The 23,744-nt window shown below is 36.5% G+C and overlaps 1 protein-coding gene across 13 annotated transcripts in view; it reads right to left on the bottom strand.

Annotated features, from left to right (window-relative positions):
* The window catches only part of VPS13B (vacuolar protein sorting 13 homolog B), an 805,186-nt gene that overhangs the window by 695,543 nt on the left and 85,899 nt on the right, over positions 1-23,744 (bottom strand). For all 13 annotated transcript variants that reach the window (XM_070383038.1, XM_070383035.1, XM_070383034.1 and 10 more), the window contains exons 9-14: positions 19,727-19,822; positions 19,120-19,242; positions 18,521-18,658; positions 17,544-17,631; positions 8,208-8,399; positions 2,282-2,451 (exon numbers count right to left, since the gene is read on the bottom strand). In XM_070383038.1, the coding sequence (XP_070239139.1) occupies positions 2,282-2,451; positions 8,208-8,399; positions 17,544-17,631; positions 18,521-18,658; positions 19,120-19,242; positions 19,727-19,822 (807 nt within the window). The remainder of the gene's footprint in view (positions 1-2,281; positions 2,452-8,207; positions 8,400-17,543; positions 17,632-18,520; positions 18,659-19,119; positions 19,243-19,726; positions 19,823-23,744) is intronic.

Raw genomic sequence — 23,744 nt, 5'->3', positions numbered from 1 at the left:
TAGCCCAAAAGGTCAACAGTGCCATTATTGAGGAACACTGTGCCTAAAACTAAGCTGGACATATAATTCTTCTTTTCTGACTCACAAATAATTTGTAAACCTTCATTTATTGAGCAATTACTATATTAAAGGACTTTATTTTGGATTATTAAAATATAGGATCCCCTGGTGGCTCAGACAGTAAGGAGTCTGCCTGCAGTGTGGGAGACCCGGGTTTGATCCCTGGGTCGGGAAGATCCCTTGGAGAAGGAAATGGCAGCCCACTCCGCTATTCTTGCCTGGAGAATCCCATGGATGGAGGAGCCTGGCAGGCTACAGTCCATGGGGTCACAAAGAGGTGGACACAAGTGAGCCACTTCACTTCACTGAGATATAATATACAGTAAGCATCCAAATCTTAAACATACAGCTCAACAAATTTCCATGTATGTAATCACCACACATTTCAAGCACACTAGTAGGGCCCCACCAGGGGCAGCCAATGTTCTCACCTTAATCATCACAGATTAGTTCTGTCTGTCCATCAAGTTCACTTGAACAAAATCACACATAAGTATATACTTATGTCTGCTTCTTTCATTCAACATATCATCTGATAATTATCTACTGTTCACTCTTTGAGTCAACACTTATCATATGGAATGACTATTTTTATTTCTACTCATAACTCTTATCTTAAGCTCTACATTTTCTGATTCTAAAATAGCCATTCTATCCTTCTTCTGATTGGCAATTAAATTGTGTATCTTTTTTCATCCTCTTTTTTCTAGCTTGTGTTTTCAGTTCCAGAATTTCACTTTGTTCTTTTTTTAATGCAGTGAAATCTTATGAACTCTTCTTTTTTGTTTCTTTCTTCAACTTATTAATCATAGTTACTTTAAAATCCAAGTCTATACTATCATATTTTAATTTTTCTCCACTAAAATTTTCCCAGATGATCTCTTTACCCAGCAACACGATGAATAAATTACCAGTGGCTGACAGAGAGCAAATACACAAAATGAAATTAATGCATCTTAATTCTTTGCCATACCTCCACAAGCTCTTCTGATTTAAAGTTAGGACAATTTTTATTTCTGCAATCATTATGTCACCATGAAAAGAAATATATCCCCCAAAGTAATAAATTAAAAATAACAGATAATACTTTATATGTATATAGCAGACTCAGAAAGCAATACATTGGTTATGGACCTAAAATATTAAGCATCTAATAAGTAAGTGTTAACAAACACAGTAATAATCACTGGGTTCCTAATATGTGCAACATGGTTTAGACACATTATCTCATTTAATATTCTAAATCATTCTAGGAGCTAGGTATTTTGGGGGAACTGTTAAGCAGCACCCTGGCAATCTTAAAATCCAAGTAGACCACAAAGTAAGGCTTAACCACAAGAGACCTAATGGCAGAGCATCCTGTGATATTATCAAAAACAGGGGAAAATAGAACTGCTAAAAGATCATTTCTCACTCAATTTCTCATCTTGAGAAATGCTGCTATGGGAAAGTTTCTCATTAGCATCCCTCCTTCAGGGGGCTCTCCATCTACTCTTTCAGAGTACACTGTAAGGCTATATAACTGCTTGGCTGCAGTTTGGAACAGAATCCCTGTCAACAAGGTACCCTACCATGTGTGCTGAAGGTCAGGTGGGCCCTAGATTCAGGGTTGTCCTGAAAGGGACAAGATGAGCTGACACGATTACTGACTTGCTTTTGCTGTCTATGTAAGTAATTAACTATCTGAATCTATCTGAGACTTTTTGCTTCTTTAGTGGAAGACTATCAGCCTAAATGAAAACTTATAATTTTCTTTTGTTTCTCAGAAAAGGAAAACAAGGCTTAGAGATTAGATATAAAGCAAAGTGCTCGAAGGCGTCATAGCTTATACACGATCTGATATCTATGCCCATGTGCTTCAACATTTCTTCATAGAGCTTTGGCTTGAGGTTAACCTATCTAATTATTTATATGTGTTGTTTTTCAGTCACTAAGTCATGTCCAACTCTTTGTGACCTCATGGAATGCAGCGCACCAGGCTTCCCTGTCCTTTCCCATCCTCCTATCTCCTGGAGTTTGCTCAAATTCATGTCCATTGAGTCACCAATGCTATCTAACCATCTCATCTTATTTCCTAAGAATTAACAATCATAGTTACACCGCTTAACATCATCATGGATAACTATATAAAAGATACTCTTTTACACAGCTTACTCTTACAATATCACAGGACCAACAATATGCATATATGAGAAAACAAGTCGTGAATGACAAAGTATACCTTTTCCCCCATAATAACAGGTAGCAAATGATCCAGCAAATTGAATTCAGCCATGAAAATTGTGAAGGTACATTTGAGGAGAGTAACACTTGTATGTCGAGTAGGAATATATTCCTCCAAAGATGCCACTTCCTCAGGATTCAGCATTGTTTCTCTTTCATCCTTAATATCTAAAATGAAATAATAAAAATTCAATGAAAAATTATTTTTAAATAATTTCCTTAGTTAACTAACAAATTAATTAGTTCTCCAAATTTGAAGGTCAAATCTTTTTCAACAATGAAGCAGCTATAAAATAGTGCTTCCTTTAACGAAATAAATTACTTTGCTCTAGAAAATGTATGTCTTTGCTATATAAGAATGTATGTTTTCTATTTTTAAATATATATTAAATATGTTAAAAAATTCTTAATCTGTCATTAAAAGAACCATAGCTTCCTTTCATAAAAATACCATTGAGATAATATCAATGCAAGCCATAGACTACAAGAAAATACTTGTCACAGACAGATAGACAGACAAACACAGGTGTCTGTACAAAGGATTTGTGCCTGCAACCTACTAAAAAATTTACAACCACCTAAAAATCAAAAGTAAATGAATAATTCAATGGAAAAATGGGCAAAAAAGCCTTGAATAAACAAAAGATAACATATCCAAATGGCCAAAAATTACATCAAAAGCTAGTTAACATCATTAAGATACCAGATAACTGCAAATAATGTAACAATGTGGTAGCCCTACACATCCACTGAAAAAGCAAAAAACGAAAAAGTCTAAGAATACAAAAGTTGGTAAATATGCACCAGCAAAGTTTTTCTATAAAGAGCCACAAAGAAAATACTGTAGGTTTTGTGTGTTAGTTTAGTTAGTCACAATTATTCTATTCTGCCACTGCAGTATACAAAAGCAGCCACAGACAAAACATAACTGAATGAGTATGACTATGTTCCAATAAAATTTTATCTATAAAAAATGAAAATTAGATTTCATATAGTTTTCATGTATCACAAAATATCAACCTTATTTGTATTTTTTCCAATATTTGAAATGCAAAACCCATTATCAACTCATGAGCTGTACAAAAAGAGGCAGTAAGTCATAACTGACCAAACCCCTGATCAAGGGCAACTAAAGGTCTCCTGCACTTCTGACTGACATACACTTGGGAAAATAGTTTGGAAATACATACTAAAGGTAACATATATAATCACTTCACCTAAGTGATTCTACTCTTAAATTCCCAACAGAAATGAATACATATGTTTATCAAAAGGGATGTGCTAGAATTTGGTAGCATCACTACCATAATAACCAAAAACTACAAACTAACCAAAAACTCATCATCAGTAAAATGGATAAGCAAGCTTTGGTATATTCAAAAAAGGGGATACTAAAAGGAAAAGAGAATGAATACCACAAACATAATGTAAACTAAAGTCACGGACAAATGAGTATACACTGTGTGCTTACGTAGTCATGAGTTCTAAAACATGCCAAAAGATACATACGCTCCAGTGGTTAAGAATCTGCCTGCCAATGCAGGGAGCATGGGTTGAATCTCTGGTCCAGGAAAATCCCACACGACACAGAGCAACTAAGCCAGTGTGCCACAACTACTAAAGCCTGGATGTCTACAGCCTGTGCTCCACAACCAGAGAGGCCACTGCAGTCAGATGCCTGCACACCATGATGAAGGATAGTCCTGCTCGCCGCAAGCAGAGAAAGCCAACATGCAGCAATACAGACAGACCCAATACAGTCAAAAATAAATAAAATTTTAAAAAAAATTTTTTTAATAAAATATGGCACAATAAATCTAGGTTAAGTATGGAGAGTGTTTACCCTTGGGGGTCAGAGTAATAATCAAAAGAGGGCAAGGAGTATCCTGCAGTGCCGGTAAGGTTCCATATCCTGAACGGTTAATCATATAGATGTGGCTAAGTTTACAACATTCACAAAATTTTACCCTTAGATTTTGTGTGCTTTCCAGTACATATATTACATTTCAATGAAATAAGTAATAAAAAAAAAAAAGAGTGGAAGAGAACTGCTGATTACTCAGAGTGAGAACTGCATGCATAAAGTCAATTAGCAGCAGTTTCTTTACATAGGGCCTATTTCTGAAATGATAAACTGCTTCAAATAATTCATTTTACATAAACACATATATGCATGTGTGTATGTATGTGTGTATATAGCATAATCCAACTGTCGAAGAGATTGCAAATGGCTTTTTTTTTTTAAAAAAAATCTGAATTTTTAGTCAAGTGTATGGACTCCTTCTAGAGAACATATTTTCCAGCCTCCCTGGCTGCTGTGTACAAGGACACACTACTAAGTTTGGGTCAATGAGATGATTGAGCCATGTCATTAAATGAAACTACATACCTAATATTTTCTCTTACCCCACGTGATACTGATTAAAATTAGACACAGTAAGGTTGAGTCAATACTGAGCATGCAGGAGAGGTGTACCTCAGATGGCAGGAAAACAAGATATAAGGAATTCTGGGTGTAAGACAACGTCATGAAACAGAGTCACCCTAGTCTCCTGGATTACCTACCAGTGTTGGCTATAACATGATAAAAATTAGTTATATACTGTTTTTTGTGTGAACATTAGTTTTCATTTCTCTATGTTAAATGCTCAGGAATGCAGTTGCTGGCTATATGGCAGCTGCATGTTAAGTTTTTTAAAAATCTGTCAAACTGTTCTTAGGAGTGGCTATACCATTTTATTCTTAGCAGCAATGAATCAGTAATCTAGCCTTCTTCACATCCTCCACAGCATTTGATGTTGACACCATTTTCTGTATATACTATCCTCAGTTCAGTTCAGTCCTTCAGTAGTGTCCAACTCTGAGAACCCATGGACTGCAGCATGCCAGGCTTCCCTGTCCATAATCAGCTTCCGAAGCTTGCTCAAACTCATGTCCATCGAGGCAGTGATGCCATCCAACCATCTCATCCTCTGTCATCCCCTTCTCCACCTGCCTTCAATCTTTCCCAGTATTAGGGTCTTTTCTAATAAGTCAGCTCTTCACATCAGGTGGCCAAAGTATTGGAGCTTCAGCATCAGTCCTTCCAATGAATATTCAGGGTTGATTTCCTTTAGGATGGACTGGTTTGATCTCTTTGCAGTCCAAGGGACTCTCAAGAGTCATCTAAAGCACCACAGTTCAAAAGCATCAATACTTTGGCATTCAGCCTTCTTTATGGTCCAATTCTCATATTCATACATGACTAGTGGAAAAACCATAGCTCTGACTACAGGGAACACTGTCAGCAAAGTAATGTCTCTGCTTTTTAATATGCTATCTAGTTTAGTCATAGCTTTTCTTCAAAAGAGAAAGCGTCTTTTAATTTCATGGCTGCAGTCACCATCTGCATTTGAATGGGGGCCCAAGAAAATAAAGGCTGTCATTCTTTCCATGGTTTCCCCACAAACTTGCCATGAAGTGACGGGACCGGATGCCATGATCTTGGTTTTTTGAATGTTGACTTTTAACCCAGCTTTTTCACTCTCCTCTTTCACTTTCATCAAGAGGTCTTTAGCTCCTCTTCACGTTCTGCCCTAAGGATGCTGTCATCTGCATATCTGAGGTTATTGATATTTCTCCCAGCAATCTTGATTCCATCTTGTGCTTCATCCAGCCTGAATTTCACATGATGTACTTTGCAAAGAACTTAAATAAACAGGGTGAAAATACACAGCCTAGACATTTTCATTTCCAATTTGGAATCAGTCCGTTGTTCCATGTCTCATTCTAACTGTTGCTTCTTGACCTGCATACAGATTTCTTCAGTTCAGTTGCTCAATCGTGTCCGACTCCTAGCGACCCCATGAATCGCAGCACGCCAGGCCTCTCTGAGTTCACCAACTCCCGGAGTTCACCCAAACTCATGTGCATCGAGTTGGCGATTTCTTATGGGGCAAGTAAGGTGGTCTGGTATACCCATCTCTTGAAAAATTTTCCACAGTTTGTTGTGATCCAAATAGTCAAAGGCTTCAGTGTAGTCAATGAAGCAGATGCTTTCCTGGAATTCTCTTTTCTATGATCCAATGGATGTTGGCAATTTGATCTTTGGTTCCTCTGCCTTTACTAATTCCAGCTTGAACCTCTGGAAGTTCTCTGTGCATGTACTGTTGAAGCCCAGTCTGGAGAATTTTGAGCATTACTTTTGAGTGTGAGATGAGTGCAATTGTGCAGTAGTTTGAACATTCTCTGGCACTGACTTTCTCTGGGATTGAAATGAAAATTGACCTTTTACAGTCCTGTGGCCACTGCTGAGTTTTCCAAACCTGCTGGCATATGGAGTGCAGCACATTAACAGCATATTTTATTATTTTAAATAGCTCAGCTGGAACTCTATCACCTCCACTAGCTTTGTACATAGTGATGGTTCCTAAGGCCCGCCTGACTTCATACTGAAAGCTATCTGGCTCAAGGTGAGTGATCACATCGTGAGGGTTACATGGGTTATTAAGATCTTTTTTTGTATAGTTCTTCTGTGTATTCCTGACACCTTTTCTTAATATCTCCTGCTTCTGTTAGGCCCATCCTGTTTCTGTCCTTTATTGTGCCCATCTCTACATGAAATGTTCCCTTGGTATCTCTAATTTTCTTGAAGAGATTTCTACCCTTTCCCATTTTATTGTTTTCCTCTGTTTCTTTGCACTGATCACTTAGAAAGGTTTTCTTATCACTCCTTGCCATTCTTTGGAACTCTGCATTCAGATGGTTATATCTTTCCTTTTCTCCTTTGCCTTTCACTTTTCTACTTTTCTCCACTATCTGTAAGGCCTCCTCAGACAACCATTTTGCCTTTTTGCATTTATTTTTCTTGGGGATGGTTCTGATCATCACCTCCTATACAATGTTATGAACCTCAATTCACAGTTCTTCAGGCACTCTATCAGATCCAATCCCTTTAATCTCCTTGTCACTTCATACTGTACAATCTACTGTACAAATTATAGTACAATTACAATTTGATTTAGGTCATACTTGAATGGTCGAGTGGTTTTCCCTACTTTCTTCAATTTAAGTCTAAATTTGGCAATAAGGAGCTCATGCTCTGAGCCACAATCAGCTCCTGGTCTTGCATTTGCTTATTGTATACAGCTTCTCCATCTTCCACTGCAAAGAATATAATCAATCTGATTTCGGTATTGACCATCTGGTGATATCCATGTGGAGAGTCATCTCTTGTGTTGTTGGAAGAGAGTGTTTCCTATGATTAGTTCATTCTCTTGGCAAAACTCTGTTAGTCTTTGCCCTGCTTCATTTTGCACTTCAAGACCAAACGTGCCTTTACTCCAGGTAATTCCTGACTTCCTACTTTTGCATTCCAGTTTCCTATGATGAAAAGGACATCTTTTTTGGTGTTCGTTCTAAAAGGTCTTATAGGTCTTTAAAGAACCGTTCAACTTCAGCTTCTTCAGGATTAGTGGTTGGGGCAAAGACTTCGATTACTATGATACTGAATGGTATACTGTCCTATCACTCATCAGTATGACTGACATGGAGCACACACTCAAACGAGCTGCAAAAAAAGAATTCATGAACATACCAAGCATTTATGGCACTGTGTTACGTGATTTTACAGGCACTAATCTTTGGCTGAAGGTTTTATTAGCTCTTACTTTAAATATATCATCTGTATTTGCATGTGTGTGTTAGTCGCTCAGTCATGTCTTTGCGACCCCATGGACTGTAGCCCGCCAGTTTCCTCTGTCCATGGGATTTCCCAGGCAGGAATACTGGAGTGGGTTGCCATTTCCTTCTCCAGGGGATCTTCCAGACCAAGGGATCAAACCCAGGTCTCCTACAATGCAGGTGAAATGCTTTACCATCTGAGCTACTAGGGAAGCGTCATTCAAATCAACTTGCAAGAGATTCAAAATTAAGCCAAAACAAACCTGGTTTTAGTCTACTATATGGTTCATATTCATGTTCCAAGGCACAAACAACCATTTTTAAAATTCTGTGTACTGCACTGCTATCCAAGCGAAAATCAAGAGGACCTATAACAAGGCTTTTGGTAGACTTTTCCTGAACTGTTCCCAAATCTTCACTCTTCCCTGAAGAAAAGTCTTGTTGATTTGCAGAACCTACAAGAAGCAAAAATTCATATTAATATTGTAAGCATCAATCAGATATATCAAGTGTGTATTCTAACATTACTCTTATCTTTACAGCTTAGAGCTTAATGCCTTAAGAACAATTCTACATCAGGTGGATACACAGAACCCTGCTGATCTATTTTTCTTTATACAAATGAGATGTTATCAACAAAGAAACCAGTTACTTTAAAAACCAATTATTCCTACTATCTATTTATTCTTATAAGATCTGCCATAAAACTAAAATTCTTGAAAAATTATTCTCTAACATTTAATTGGCCTATACCCAGTAATTCTGCACACAATACTATTAGGTTGACTGGGAAGTCAGATTCTGGAAGAAGTTGCATTTTACTACCATTTTATGCTAGAAGTTTCACTGAAAAATTGATTGCTTAAAACTACATATTCAAAGGTGACTTGAGAATTTTATAATGACCATGGAAGTAAACAACAGGTATTACCCACTTTGAACTTTTTCCAGAATAAAATCACTATGGCCATGCTCCAAGGGTGGAAGCCAACTTCCTCAATCCCTTATCTGCCCATATATCAAAGAGGAACCAAGGTTGTTTTCTAAAGAAAATCTTGGCTCAACCTATAGGTATTTCCTTTTATCCAGTATGTCTACACTTACATTAAATATTTGGTTTTAATATATAAATTCACTATTTTAAGTGATAACATACAGTAAATTTCAATTCTTGAGTCTTATGTTTATTCAAACAAAAATAGGAAAGCAAAACATTCTAGCATTTTACTACTTTTAGTTAAACACAAAAATTCTCCATCTACATACACTTAATAACTTATTCAAAAATACATTTCCTTCACCAGAAGGGAAAGAGACACGTGTACCCCAGTGTTCATCACAGCACTGTTTATAATAGCCAGGACATGGAAGCAACCTAGATGTCCACCAGCAGATGAATGGATAAGAAAGCTGTGGTACATATACACAATGGAGTATTACTCAGCCATTAAAAAGAATACATTTGAATCAGTTCTAATGAGGTGGATGGAACTGGAGCCTATTATACAGAGTGAAGTAAGCCAGAAAGAAAAACACCAATACTGTATACTAACGCATATATATGGAATTTAGAAAGATGCTAACAATAACCCTGTGTACGAGACAGCAAAAGAGACACTGATGTATAGAACAGTCTTATGGACTCTGTTGCAGAGGGAGAGGGTGGGAAGATTTGGGAGAATGGCATTGAAACATGTAAAATATCATGTATGAAACGAGTTGCCAGTCCAGGTTCGATGCACGATACTGGATGCTTGGGGCTGGTGCACTGGGACGACCCAGAGGGATGGTGTGGGGAGGGAGGAGGGAGGAGGGTTCAGGATGGGGAACACATGTATACCTGTGGCGGATTCATTTTTATATTTGGCAAAACTAATACAATTTGTAAAGTTTAAAAATAAAATTAAATTAAAAAAAAAAATACATTTCCTTCATTTCAGAAAAAAGGAGTCCAGCTCAATCTCTAGTTTCAGTACCATATACAAAAAAAATTAAATTTATTATTCATACATTCTTAACAAGATGACTATATACAAATGGAAATGTCACAAATAAACATACAAAGTTAATCTTAAAACATATTTTATGATACACATAAATAATACTGAATCACATTACATATTAGGTGAAAATAACATTACCATTAAAAAAAAATCACTTTCCATAGATAAACCAGGTATTTCTAGACCTAAACCTGTTAGGATGAGGCAACTTGAAGATAATCAGAAGGACTATGGTTGCAAATCAAAATATTCAAAAACAAGGCAAATATCCTGCTTTTGAGTCCTGCAGGAGCTACTAGGCTTCTTTTAAAAACTGTCACTTCATAAGAAGACGGTTCTTTTAGACATCAGATTGTCTCTAAAACAATGAAGTCTAGAGGATTCTATTTTTTTTTTTTCAGATAATGCAACATGATTATAACGCAGTTTAAATTTAGATGTCAGTCGCTTATCTCAAAGGTAAAACTGTGACTGACTTTTAGCTGCATCTTTTCAGCAAGGTATTTTACTCATGCCCACCCGATATGTTTGGTAATTCCAGCCCCCTGAATGTTTGGCTATCCTTATTAAGAGTAAAGATAATATCCAGTTAGCCTAAGGATAATGAAGGACTTGCCAGTCTGTCCATGGAGAATTTTGAGCATTACTTTGCTAACGTGTGAGATGAATCCAATTGTGAGGTAGTTTGAACATTCTTTGGCATTGCCTTTCTTTGGGATTGGAATGAAAACTGACCTTCTCCAGTGCTGTAGCCACTGCTGAAGTTTTCCAAATTGGCTGGCATATTGAGTGCAGCACTTTCACAGCATCTCTTTTACAGTTGAAATAGCTCAACTGAATTTCATCACCTCCACTAGCTTTGTATGTAGTGATGATTCCTAAGGCCCACTTGGCTTCGCATCCCAGGATGTCTGGCTCTAAGTGAATTATCACACCATCATGGTTATCTGGGTCATGAAGATCTTTTTTGCATAGTTCTTCTGTGTATTCTTGCTACCTCTTCTTAATATCTTCTGCTTCCGTTTTAGGTCCATATCATTTCTGTCCTTTATTGTGCCCGTCTTTGCATGAAATGTTCCCTTGGTATCTCTAATTTTCTTGAAAAGATTTCAAGTTTTTCCCATTCTATTGTTTTCCTCTATTTCTTTGCACTGATCACTGAAGAAGGCTTTCTTATCTCTCCTTGCTCTTCTTTGGAACTCTGCATTCAGATGGGCATATCTTACCTTTTCTCCTTTGCTTTTCGCTTGTCTTCTTTTCTCAGCTATTTGTAACGCCTCCTCAGACAACAATTTTCCCTTTTTTGCATTTCTTTTTCTTAGGGATGGCCTTGATCACTGCCTCCTGTACAATGTCACAAACCTCTGTCCATAGTTCTTCAGGTACTGTCTATCAGATCTAATCCCTTGAATCTATTTCTCACTTCCACTGTATAATCATAAGGGATTTAAGTCATACCTGAATGGTCTAGTGGTTTCCTCTACTTTCTTCAATTTATGTCTGAATTTGGCAATAAGGAGTTCACGATCTGAGCCACAGTCAGCTCCCAGTCTTATTTTTGCTGACTGTATAGAGCTTCTGCATCTTTGGCTGCAAAGAATATAATCAGATTTCGGTATTGACCATCTGGTGACTTCCATGTGTAGAGTCTTCTCTTATGTTGTTGGAAGAGGGTGTTTGCTCTGACCAGTGCGTTCTCTTAGCAAAACTCTGTTAGACTTTGCCCTGCTGCTTTCTGTACTCGAAGGCCAAATTTGCCTGTTACTCCAGGTATCTCTTGACTTCCTACTTTTGCATTCCAGTCCCCTATAATGAAAAGGACATCTTTTTTGGGTGTTAGTTCTAGAAGGTCTTATAGGTCTTCATAGAAACATTCACGTTCAGCTTCTTCAGCATTACTGGTTGGGGCACAGACCTGGATTACTGTGATATTGAATGGTTTGCCTTGGAAGTGAACAGAGATCATTCTGTCATTTTTGAGACAGCACCCAAGTACTGTATTTCAGACTCTTTTGTTGACTCAGGGTTACTCCATTTCTTCTGAAGTGAAAAGAAATTCTTACTACAGTAGCAGATATAACAGTCATCTGAGGTAATTCACCCATTCCAGCCCATTTTAGTTCACTCATTCCTAAAAATGTCGATGGTTCATTCTTGCCATCTCCTCTTTGACCACTCCCAATTTGCCTTGATTCATGGACCTAATATTCCAGGTTCCTATGCAACATTGTTCTTTACAGCATCGAACTTTACTTCCATCACCAGTCACATCCACAGCTGGGTGGTGTTGTTGCTTTGACTCCGTCTCTTCTCTGGAGTTATTTCTCCACTGATCTCCTATAGTATATTGGGCACCTACCAACCTGGAGAGTTCACTTTCAGTGTCCAATCTTTTTGTCTTTTCATACTGTTCATGAGGTTCTCAAGGCAAGAATACTAAAGTGTTTGCCATTCCCTTCTCCAGCGGACCACATTTTATCAGAACTCTCTACCAGGACCCATCCATCTTGGGTGGCCCTACACAGCATGGCTCATGGTTTCACTCAATTAGCCAAGGCTGTGGTCCATGTGATCAATTTGATTAGTTTTCTGTGATTGTGGTTTTCATTCTGTTAAGGATAAGAGGCTTATGAAAGCTTCCTGATGGAAGAGACTGACTGAGGGGAAACTGGGTCTTGTTCTGATGGGCAGGGCCATGCTGGGTAAATCTTTAATCCAATATTCTGTTGATGGGCAGGGGCTGTGCTGTCCAAACTATAGTGGAGATAATGAAGATAATGCGACCTCCTTCAAAAGGTCCCATGCGTGCACTGCCACACTCAGTGCCCCTGACCCTGCACCAGGCCATAGCCAACCCACGCCTCCGCCAGAGACCCTTAGACACTCACGGGCAAGTCTGGGTCAGTCTCTTGTGGGGTCACTGCTCCTTTCTCCTGGGTCCTGGAGTGCACAAGGTTTTGTTTGTGTCCCCCAAGAGTCTGATTTCCCAGTCCTGTGTAAGTTCTGGCAGCTCTATGGTGGGGTTAATGGCGACCTCCTCCAAGAGGGCTTACGCCCTACCCAGGCCTGCTGCACCCAGGCTCCTGCCCCCGGGGCAGGCCACTGCTGACCCATACCTCCACAGGAGACAGTCAAACACTCAAAGGCAGGTCTGGCTCAGTCTCTATGGAGTCTCCTAGTGAACACAAGGTTTTGTTTGAGCCCTCTGAGAATCTCTGGTGGATATGGGGTTTGATTCTAAACGCAATTTCACCTCTTCTACAATCTTGCTGAGGCTTCTCCTTTGCCCTTGGAAGTCAGGTATATTTTTCTGGTGGGATCCAACATTCTCCTCGGAGAAGCCAATGGCAATCCACTCCAGTACTCTTGCCTGGAAAATCCCATGGACGGAGGAGCCTGGTAGGCTGCAGTCCATGGGGTCTATAGGCGTAGGACACGACTGAGCAACTTCACTTTCATGCATTGGAGAAGGAAATGGCAACCCACTCCAGTGTTCTCGCCTGGAGAATCCCAGGGACGGGGGAGCCTGGTGGGCTGCCGTATATGGGGTCGCACAGAGTCGGACACGACTGAAGCGACTTAGCAGCAGCAGCAACATTCTCCTGTCGATGGTTGGTCAGCAGCGAGTTGCAATTTCAGAGTTCGTGCAGGAGAAGATGAGTACACGTTCTTCTATTCCATCCTCTCATCTCAGATGTGAAAGTCACTTAGTCGTGTCTGACTCTGAGACCCCGTGGACTATACAGTCCATGGAATTCTCCAGGCCAGAATGCTGGAGTGGGTAGCCGTTCCCTTCTCCAGGGGATCTTCCCAACCCAAGGATTGAACCCGGGTCTCCTACATTGAAGACAGATTCTTTACCATCTGAGCCACAAGGGAAGCCAAATTTGAACTACAGAAACAAATAAATGTCAAGTCACAACAAACCAAGAATTTTAGGTAAAATATTTATTTGAAGAATTCAAAATTAATCTCTTGAGAATTCAAAATATTTTCCTTAGGTTTATAAATACTAAAAATTCCACAAATTTCCTGTTTCAAGTAATCCAAGAAAGAAGAAAATCTGAACAGAGCAGGAACAAATGCAAGCTGTAGAGTTAAACTGCTGCTGCTGCTGCTGCAGCTAAGTCGCTTCAGTTGTGTCCGACTTTGTGCGACCCCATAGACGGCAGCCCACCAGGCTCCCCTGTCCCTGGGATTCTCCAGGCAAGAACACTAGAGTGGGTTGCCATTTCTTTCTGGGTTTAAATCCCCCATATATGCTGTGTGATCTTGGCCAAGTTATGAAATCTGTATAGGACTGGCTTTTTTCTTATCTGGAAAATGGGAATATTGTTATCTACCTTACAGGGTTATTACAAAGATTAAATAAGCTAATATACGTAAAACATCTAGAAGAGTGCTTTCCATTTAAAACCATTCAACAAATACTAGCTATTATTATCACCATCACCATATTATAAATGAATATAGATTCACAATGAGAAAAAAAACATGAAAGCAGCTACCAAAAAGCAGGCAACGAATAAATGAACAGATTGTTGGGTGAATGAAAGAACATATCTTTAATGTACATGTGACACTCACAAGTTAAATTAACAGTGGATTTTTATTATTTTTTCTCAAAAAAATTATCTGCTCACACACCTGAGAAAGTATCTGTGTAAGCAGTAAACCAAAACGATGACCACAAATCTCAGAACAGGAGTTTCCCACAGTGAGGGAAGGAGAAGACTTGATGGAAGAGGAACACACAGGGTGCTCGCAGTGTTGACATCTCCTGTTACTCAACGCATGTGGGAAACACACAGGTGCTTATACGTCTTTGCTGTTCTATTCTGTACACAAACGTACAGAACCTTTCTGTGTGTATGTTATGATCTAACATTTTGTTTAAAAAGTTAAAAGATTATACAACAATGCATATTATTCACAGGAATGAAGTAAATGAAAAATTCAAAAGTTAACAAACGACCAGCATCTCAGTCAGAAAATAAATATGCATCCTAAGTAAATATAAAATCATGTGTCCATCTTTTAAAAACTTTAGAAACAAATACATACAAATAACAAAATTTTCAGTGTGAGGTTTCCTTTACTTGAAAGGCAGACTACTTCAAACTTCACCTGCTCAGAAAATACCAAAGACACAGCACCTGCAGAAGACACCACACTAAACAAGAAGAAACCTACCAGCTTACTTTTGGCAACTACAATACAATTAAAATTTGCCAAGCTCTTAGAACAGAGACTTTGGAATTGCACTTTTATATACAATTATCCCTTGCTTTTCAAAAGTTAGCTTTAGGCCATTTTTCTTTTACAGAAGTTCTACATTAATACCTGTTCCCCTAATCAAAAGAAATCTGAAGAGAATTTTTACTTTTACATAAAAAGGTGAAAACAGCATTCACCATTTGTCTCTCAGCAAAGCATTTCACAGGCAGCCCCAGCATGGAGAGGGGGCTCCAGCAAGCTCCTTCCCCAGGAACTACATACAGAATCTCAGTATCAAGCTGCCATAGCTGTGAACTGTGTCTGTTGAGTATCTGAGCTTTATCTCCGTTTATTTCGTGCATCCATTAACAAGGTCTGCACTAAGGTAACTGCTTCTTCATTTTATACCATTTTGGACTACCAGCAGTTTCCTACCAATGCTGTAATGGGAGAACCTGAAACATCTCTACCAATGTCCATGGGTACCTCAAAACACATCCTTTCCTCCAAAAATCTTCCTTTTTTGTCTCTGTCTTCTGTAATGATTATCACTGTCTACCAAGTAACTCAAGACCAAAACTGGGTTGACTATTTGAATTTTATTTTTAAATAAAGCAATGCGAAGGCAGTGAGGATTTTAAGCACAGAATTAAACCAGTCTGATTGCAGTATGGATCATAGGAGGGCAAGAGTGGAAAGAGAAAGCCAGTGAAAAAGCTACTAGAATCTAGAGATGATAAAAGAATGGATGAGAGCATTAATGGTAGAACTTAAGAAAAGATAGATTCAAGAGAGAGTCTATAGAGAAGATGTGATGAAATGTTCTGAATGTTCTGGATGTTCTAGATGTTACGAGAGAGAGTGTGATGTGTGATGTGGATGATTCTCAGATTTCTGGCTTGCACAGCGAAAAGAGAGCAAGTAAAAATATTCCAATAAGAAAACCATGAAAATGGGTTTCCCAGGTGGTGCACTGGTAAAGAATCTGCCTGCCAATGCAGGGGACACAAGAGATGTGGATTCAATCCCTGGGTCGGGATGGTCTCCTGGAGTAGGAAATGGCAACCCACTCCAGTATTCTTGACTGGAAAGTTCCATGGACAGAGCCTGGAGGGCTACAATCCATAGGGTCACAAAGAGTCAGGCACGACTGAGCATACAAGAGCAACAGAATCATGAAAATAGGGGAAAAGTAGTAGGTGGGTATGTGTGTGTATGTTAGTCACTCAATCATGTCCACCTTGTGATCCCATTGACTGTGGCCATGAGAGTATCAAGGATTCAATTTTGACATTCAATTCTGAGATATTTATGAGACACAGAAGTGAAAGTGTCAATTGTGCATGGCATATATTTAATTCTACATTTTAAAGAGTAAGTATGGACCAAAAATACAAATATGGGCTTCAACAACATATAGAAGGTACCCAAATCCATGAAAAAGAAAAGATTACTTCAGGAAGAGTTTAGGGAAAGAAGTGAATCCAAGATTTGACCAATGAGAACACCAACATTTAGAAATCCATTTTGAAAAGAGGAAGCAGAAAATTACTGCTCTTGCCTTCTGTTTCCATCTAACAAAACTTAACAATCCTTCAAGATCAACTCCTCTGTGAAGTCTTCAACACCACAAAGTAATCCCTTTCTCACTCAGACCTCTTTTAGCTGTCTGTTTATATTACTATCTCTAACATGCTATATTCAAATCATTTATTTAAGTGCATAAATACTATTTATTGCTTTCTTGAGAAATGCCTTGTTCTTCTTTGCATTCATAATATCTAATTTATTATCTAACACAAAGAGATCATGTATTAAAATATGAAAAATTAACAAAACATGGTGACCCTATTTCGACTAAGTTTTCAATATGAAAAAGAGTCAGAATAATAAGCACAACATAGTATAGTTAAATTTCTGAAATCATTTGATTGTTAATATAATGAATGAAACATAATAAAATAAGACTGTGTCCTTAATTTCCAGATAAATATATTTCTACTTTTGTTTCAAACAACAAGCTCCTTTTTTAATAAAAAGATCTATATAACCTCCAAAATGTATTTAAATACAGAAAAGGCAATGTTCATGCTCTTTGACAACATGAAATTTGATGTATCAGAATTTTTAATATGTGGTACATATTAAAAACTAATTCTAGTTAATAATACAAAATATAGTATTTTCAATCAGCACAAAGAAAGGACTAAAAATGTTAAGAATCTAAGAAAATTCTAACATGACATTAAACTATTCCCCAAAGTAACAAAAGATAACTCTGATGTTACAGAGTGCAATTAGTCTAGGACCAATTGATGCTAAAGAAGTCCTATTTTTGTTGTTCAAGCAAAAGCAAACATAAAAGAAAGAAACCAGTACCTTTGCCAGTGGTGTTCTCCATTGTATACAGGTAATCCATGTAAAATGCCCCGAACCTTTGCATTCCAGCTATCTCAGTGTATGTCTCCTGCCAACAAAGCAAAGCGAACAGAACACACATTGTATAGCACAGACTACTGGGTTAAAAACCTGACAGGTCAAGAATCAGACATACATCCTTATGGAGAATATGTACCAACTCAAAAGATCACCAAAACAGAAAGAAGAACAGAGGTTACCCAAGGAATTTACTTCTAAAAAAGGCAGTATTTACCTCTCCTGTAGACCACCCAAAAGGACATCTATAATACTACTAGATAATTTCACCACTTAGTCAAAAATGTCTGGTTAATGAATACCTACCATGGAGTAGGGCAGTGTGGTCTTAACCTTTATCACCATCACAAAACTGTCTAATATATACTCTCAAATAGAGTCAATCATTAATATTTCAGCACACTTATATGAAACAGTTCAAACACTAAAAAATACTAAAATATCTTTAAATGTATGTTAATTATGCAGGTCAAAATTAAATTCTTTACTTTCAACTATAAAATTAAGTCTAGAAGCAGTGTAAATCACTAAGTCTATTACACTAATTTTTGGTACATTTTTTAAATTTTAAATTTATTCCATAAAAAGTACATTAATATAATCTTATATGAAAAATTCAAATAAGACTAAGACAAACAAACAGTAAAATGTGAAATTATTCACATCTTTTCATTAATTCCATACTTCAAAAGTAACTGAAATGAAAAGAAATAATTCTACATCTTTCTGCCATGACTATTTTAACAGTAGGGAATGGATAAATAAACTAATAGATACAGAAGCTGTATAAATATATTCTAGATGTTTGAATGAACAATTAGCATTCAGAATAGAATAGATTACTGGGAAAGAAACATAGCAAGCACAAGTATTCCACCCCAGCACAACCTAGAATTCAGCTCAAAAATACATGCTCTGACCTTATGAGTAGCTGCATCCAAGATAAATTCTGCACGAGTACCATTATTTTCTGGGCTTCGGTAATCAAACAATGAATTTGTGAGGTATGTCAAACCTTTTATACTCAAATTTTCACCACAAAGGAAGAAACAGGCTTCCTGGAAATAAATGCAAAATTTTTGAACAGGAGGAAAACTGTTAGAGAAAATAAAACGTTGGTTTTGTAACACCAATTCAGTAGTCAACAGAAATTATTACAACTTGAAGTCCTATAAAAAGACAAGGAATGCTGTCTTCATTTTCACTGCCTATTTTGGCAAAGAACATTTTAACAAACCAAAGAGGAACTCCAAGTAGCTGCCATAAACAAGAAAGAAGAAACATTTATGAATTGGAAAGAATTTGGAACTACTGTCCAGGTGTTAAGTACTACCAACTTTCTCAATTCCCCTGAGCTCTATAATTTCTTACAGGGGAAAGTTCCTCTCTGAAGCCAAAGATATATGCAGTCTCACAGATTTTTTTGGTATAGTTAAACACTTCAATAAGCACCTCATTATCCCTGCATTCTATCCAAAAAAAAAAAAAAAAATGGAGAAACAGGGAGATTTTGACTTACGGTTTCACGTCTATTGATATTCTCTTCAAAATCTTTAACGCCCATAATTCCTTTAAGGCATATGGCTCTGCAACCTACAAAACCAATCTGGCAATCAAAGAAAGGCTCTCCCATCATAAGGGCCTATAGAAGGAAAAGAAGGATTATGAATTTGGATTTCAACAAAAATGTTACAGGCTTTCCTTGTAGAATTTCTAAATCAGCTGAGACATCTTTAGGATTATGACCTTTCCAAATTTATTCTCCTCAGATTACAAACCCTATTAAAAAAAGAAGCATCTAATTTGTCTCTGTATCCTGAAACCTTTGTATCCTCAATGACTGGCACTGGAAGAACGTTACATACAAGTCAAACGAAAGAATGAAAGAATAAGCTAATGTTGCATATTCCAGTAAAATCTTCAGTAAAGAATATTTTTTTCAGTCAATACTACTGAACCCCAAAATAGAAATACAAAGCTATAATTTTAAATATATAATTTTAAAAAATAAATAAATAAATAAATAAATATATAATTTATGACTTAAAAACCCTGTATTTATTAAATATTAACCTTAAAGACCATTCCAAAGATTTCTGAAAGTACATTCAATGTTGATGGATTACCTCAACTGTAGTTCCTTCTTGTTCCCAACACAATACTTCTTTAGATTTTACTTTTTGAGGGCTGTAGTAACTACTCTCGGCTTGCATTTCAGTAAGCTATGAAACAATATAAGAATATTAAGTAAGTCAAATTAGTATTAAATGGCAATAAACTGTCATTATTATGATGAATTGATGGAAACAAGGCCAATTTTAAGATTCGGGAAATTTAATTATTAAGCAGGAAAACAGGTGCAACAAAAACAGCTGTAACAGATTATCCATGGTATAAAGAAAGGTTGAAATGCTAGTCTAGTAAGATCATACAGAGAATATAAATACTTTACTTTTATTTAACTCCTTTTTGTTAATAATATTGCTTAAAAAGGCAAAAGCTATGTAGCTATAATAGTTCCATACTCATAAAATGGTTCATGTATTCTGCGAAAAATTTATGTGTATTTTAAACTCATTCTATCTTTACTAATTTATTCAATCAGCTTTAGTTCAATCATTTCTAAGATTTCTACCAATCTGCACTTTTAAAGAAAGCTGTGAAGAAACACAGATTCAACAAAACTTTTTTAGTTCTAAGAGAGAAACAGATCCAAGCGCTTTACTTTCAAAGTATGTAATCTCATGGTATGTGCCACAGACTCATTCAAGCATGCAAATACTTACTGAGCGTCTGCTCCATAACAAGGATTAACCTAGATGCTAACAAAACTATATATATATATATATGTATATATATATATATGTATGTATATGCACGCTCACTTAGCTGAAACTCACGGCATATTATTTCTACATACTCAAAAATTACATAATTGAAATTATTATTAAAAGAAACTTTCTAAATGCCATGTGGTACCCTGCTTTGGATGATGTTACAAAAAAAGTCATGAAATTAAAGTCTGTAACTTAAGGGTAATGCACCAACACAGGCTTCCTAGTTTTGACAAATGTACTGTGATAGTGTCAGATATTAATAATACAGAAAACTGGGTAAGAAATGTATGTGAACTCTCTGTACTAAGCACCTTTGAATTTTCCTATATATCTAAAATTATTCCAAAATAAAGATGTTACTTAAAAAAACAAAGGTATTCTGCTCATGTTTACTAATAATTCATGCTTACTAATGATTAATAAAGTCACCTTTATTCTTATGAAATGGATATATTCTTTGAACTTAAATGCAAAATCAAAGATAACATTTTTAAAAATTTACATTTATGTCATATCGAACTTACTGAACTGAAAAGCCACAATTCTAAACATGATAACCTCTTGATAATCTTAGGAATCAAAAAATTATTCTCAAATTTTACAACAATAAGTTTTTACATAAGGCTTTATTTCTTGGATGCTCCTAGAACTGGTATACACAATGCTGCCGTTTCAAAGTACAGTTCTATAATCTAAAATGCTTAAGTAAAATTGAATATTTTAGTTGATTGTCCTTCAGCTGTCTAGTTATTGTAGCAAAAAAGCAATTAATTGATTAAAAGGACGCAAACATTACAAGAACAATTTTCAACATTACTTTTTAAATGCTACGTTTAATTTGGCATGATTTTTGTTGGATTGATATCAACTGTTCAGAATGCTAATGCAGAAACATGACCTTATTTTCTGACCAAACTATGAACCACAAATTAATTCCATACATTCTTCAAACCCAAGCTGAACAATGAATTCTAATGTTTTCCTCCTAAACATCAACATATTTCCCTTAGAGAAACAAAAGTGCTTTAAATTTAAGATATATTGACTAATAACAAATAACACCCAAAAAGTCTATAAAAGTTTTGTATATAAAATGCCTATTCTGACTGACTCAATTTAATACAATTCTTCTCATTAGTGAAGTTAATAGAAACATTACTAGAATAATTTCAAATTTAAAAGTAAACATATAAAAGTCACCAGAAAAGATAGTACTTTACTAGCAATCCTTGGCTTCACTCATAAACTTAAAATAAAAATAATTGCACTTGGATCATTTAAAACTGGCAAGACATCTAGCAACAATTTGCAAAAGTTGTTTTTTTGTTATATTTTTAAAGAGTTTGTTCTATCATTTTTATTTTTTTCAGATTGGCCCATATCCCTTTAATTTAAACAAAGCTGAATCAGTAAATTTCAGATGCAAAATTTGTTTCATAAAATTCAGAAATAATAAACAATAGTGTTAAAATAGTAGAGGTAACATTTACATTATTTATCATTTCTTTCCCAAACTATCCCCCTTCAAAAAAAAAAAAAAAATCTTTTAAATTAATCAAGCCATGACGAAACTTCTGTTGAAACTTATTCTCTACATTTTTGAGCTTTGTCAAATGAGAAAATATGGAATAGTTTTAATTAGAAAAATCTTCAAACACGACTTATTTTAAAGTATTTTTAATCTACCATCTGCTAGAGTTATAAATTATACAGCTTTACTACTAATTGAAAACGCGTATTTCAAGCAGTTAAACAATCTAAGGTAAATTTAAAACATCAGAGCAGAAATGATTTTTCATTGCTATATTTCCAGTATCTAACAGTTGCCTGGAACAGTATGTGTAATACTACTTCTACAGCCTAGACACATAAGTTTATCTTTTTCAGAAAAGTGCATCCATAGAAAAAAAAAATCCACAAATAAAATCAAAGAAAAATAATCTAAAAGAGCGTCCAAAAATTTAGAAAAATGCTGTTAGATAAGCAGATGGGTAGATGGATAGATGCTGCTGCTGCTGCTGCTGCTGCTAAGATGACTATGTACCGATGCTGATGAACTAGATAATTTCCAAGAGCTGGAGATACTAGTCTTTTTTTAAGTTACTACTTACTAAGTCTTGTGTACTATCAAAAAAGAATAGCCACTATTTTCTGAAAAGACTAGTATACCTTCATCTGTCTAATGGACATTTAAGTTGTTTCCATTTTTATGCCATTGTAAACAGTGCTTTTATGAAGATTCATGTACATCTACTTGTTTGAGTTCAAACAAAGATTTTTCTTATTAAAACTATTCCATATTTTCTAATTTGACAAAAGTTAAAAAGAACTCAATTCTTTCTACTATATAGCTAGGAGTATAATTGTTTGGTCATTGATCATTCTTCATTTAACCTTTTGAGGAACTGCCAATTTTCCACAGTGACTGCACCATGTTACATTTCCACCAGTCTTCCCATTTGTTCTAAATTAACAGAAATAGTATGGACCTAACAGAAGCAGAAGATATTAAGAAGAGCTGGCAAGAATACACAGAAGAACTGTACAAAAAAGATCTTCACAACCCAGATAATCACGATGGTGTGATCACTGACCTAGAGCCAGACATCCTGGAATGTGACATCAAGTGGGCCTTAGAAAGCATCACTACAAACAAAGCTAGTGGAGGTGATGGAATTCCAGTTGAGCTATTCCAAATCCTGAAAGATGATGCTGTGAAAGTGCTGCACTCAATATGCCAGCAAATTTGGAAAACTCAGCAGTGGCCACAGGACTGGAAAAGGTCAGTTTTCATTCCAATCCCAAAGAAAGGCAATGCCAAAGAATGCTCAAACTACCGCACAGTTGCACTCATCTCACACGCTAGTAACGTAATGCTCAAAATTCTCCAAGCCAGGCTTCAGCAATATGTGAACGGTGAACTTCCTGATGTTCAAGCTGGTTTTAGAACAGGCAGAGGAACCAGAGATCAAATTGCCAACATCCGCTGGATCATGGAAAAAGCAAGAGAGTTCCAGAAAAACATCTATTTCTGCTTTATTGACTATGCCAAAGCCTTTGACTGTGTGGATCACAATAAACTGAGGAAAATTCTGAAAGAGATGGGAATACCAGACCACCTGATCTGCCTCTTGAGAAATTTGTATGCAGGTCAGGAAGCAACAGTTAGAACTGGACATGGAACAACAGACTGGTTCCAAATAGGAAAAGGAGTTTGTCAAGGCTGTATATTGTCACCCTGCTTATTTAACTTACATGCAGAGTACATCATGAGAAACGCTGGACTGGAAGAAACACAAGCTGGAAT

The sequence above is a fragment of the Bos mutus genome, chromosome 14, assembly GCF_027580195.1.
Source record: "Bos mutus isolate GX-2022 chromosome 14, NWIPB_WYAK_1.1, whole genome shotgun sequence".
NCBI lineage: Eukaryota > Metazoa > Chordata > Mammalia > Artiodactyla > Bovidae > Bos > Bos mutus.
Note: the sequence above shows the minus strand (reverse complement) of the source record. Positions and strands in the feature narration are given on the sequence as shown.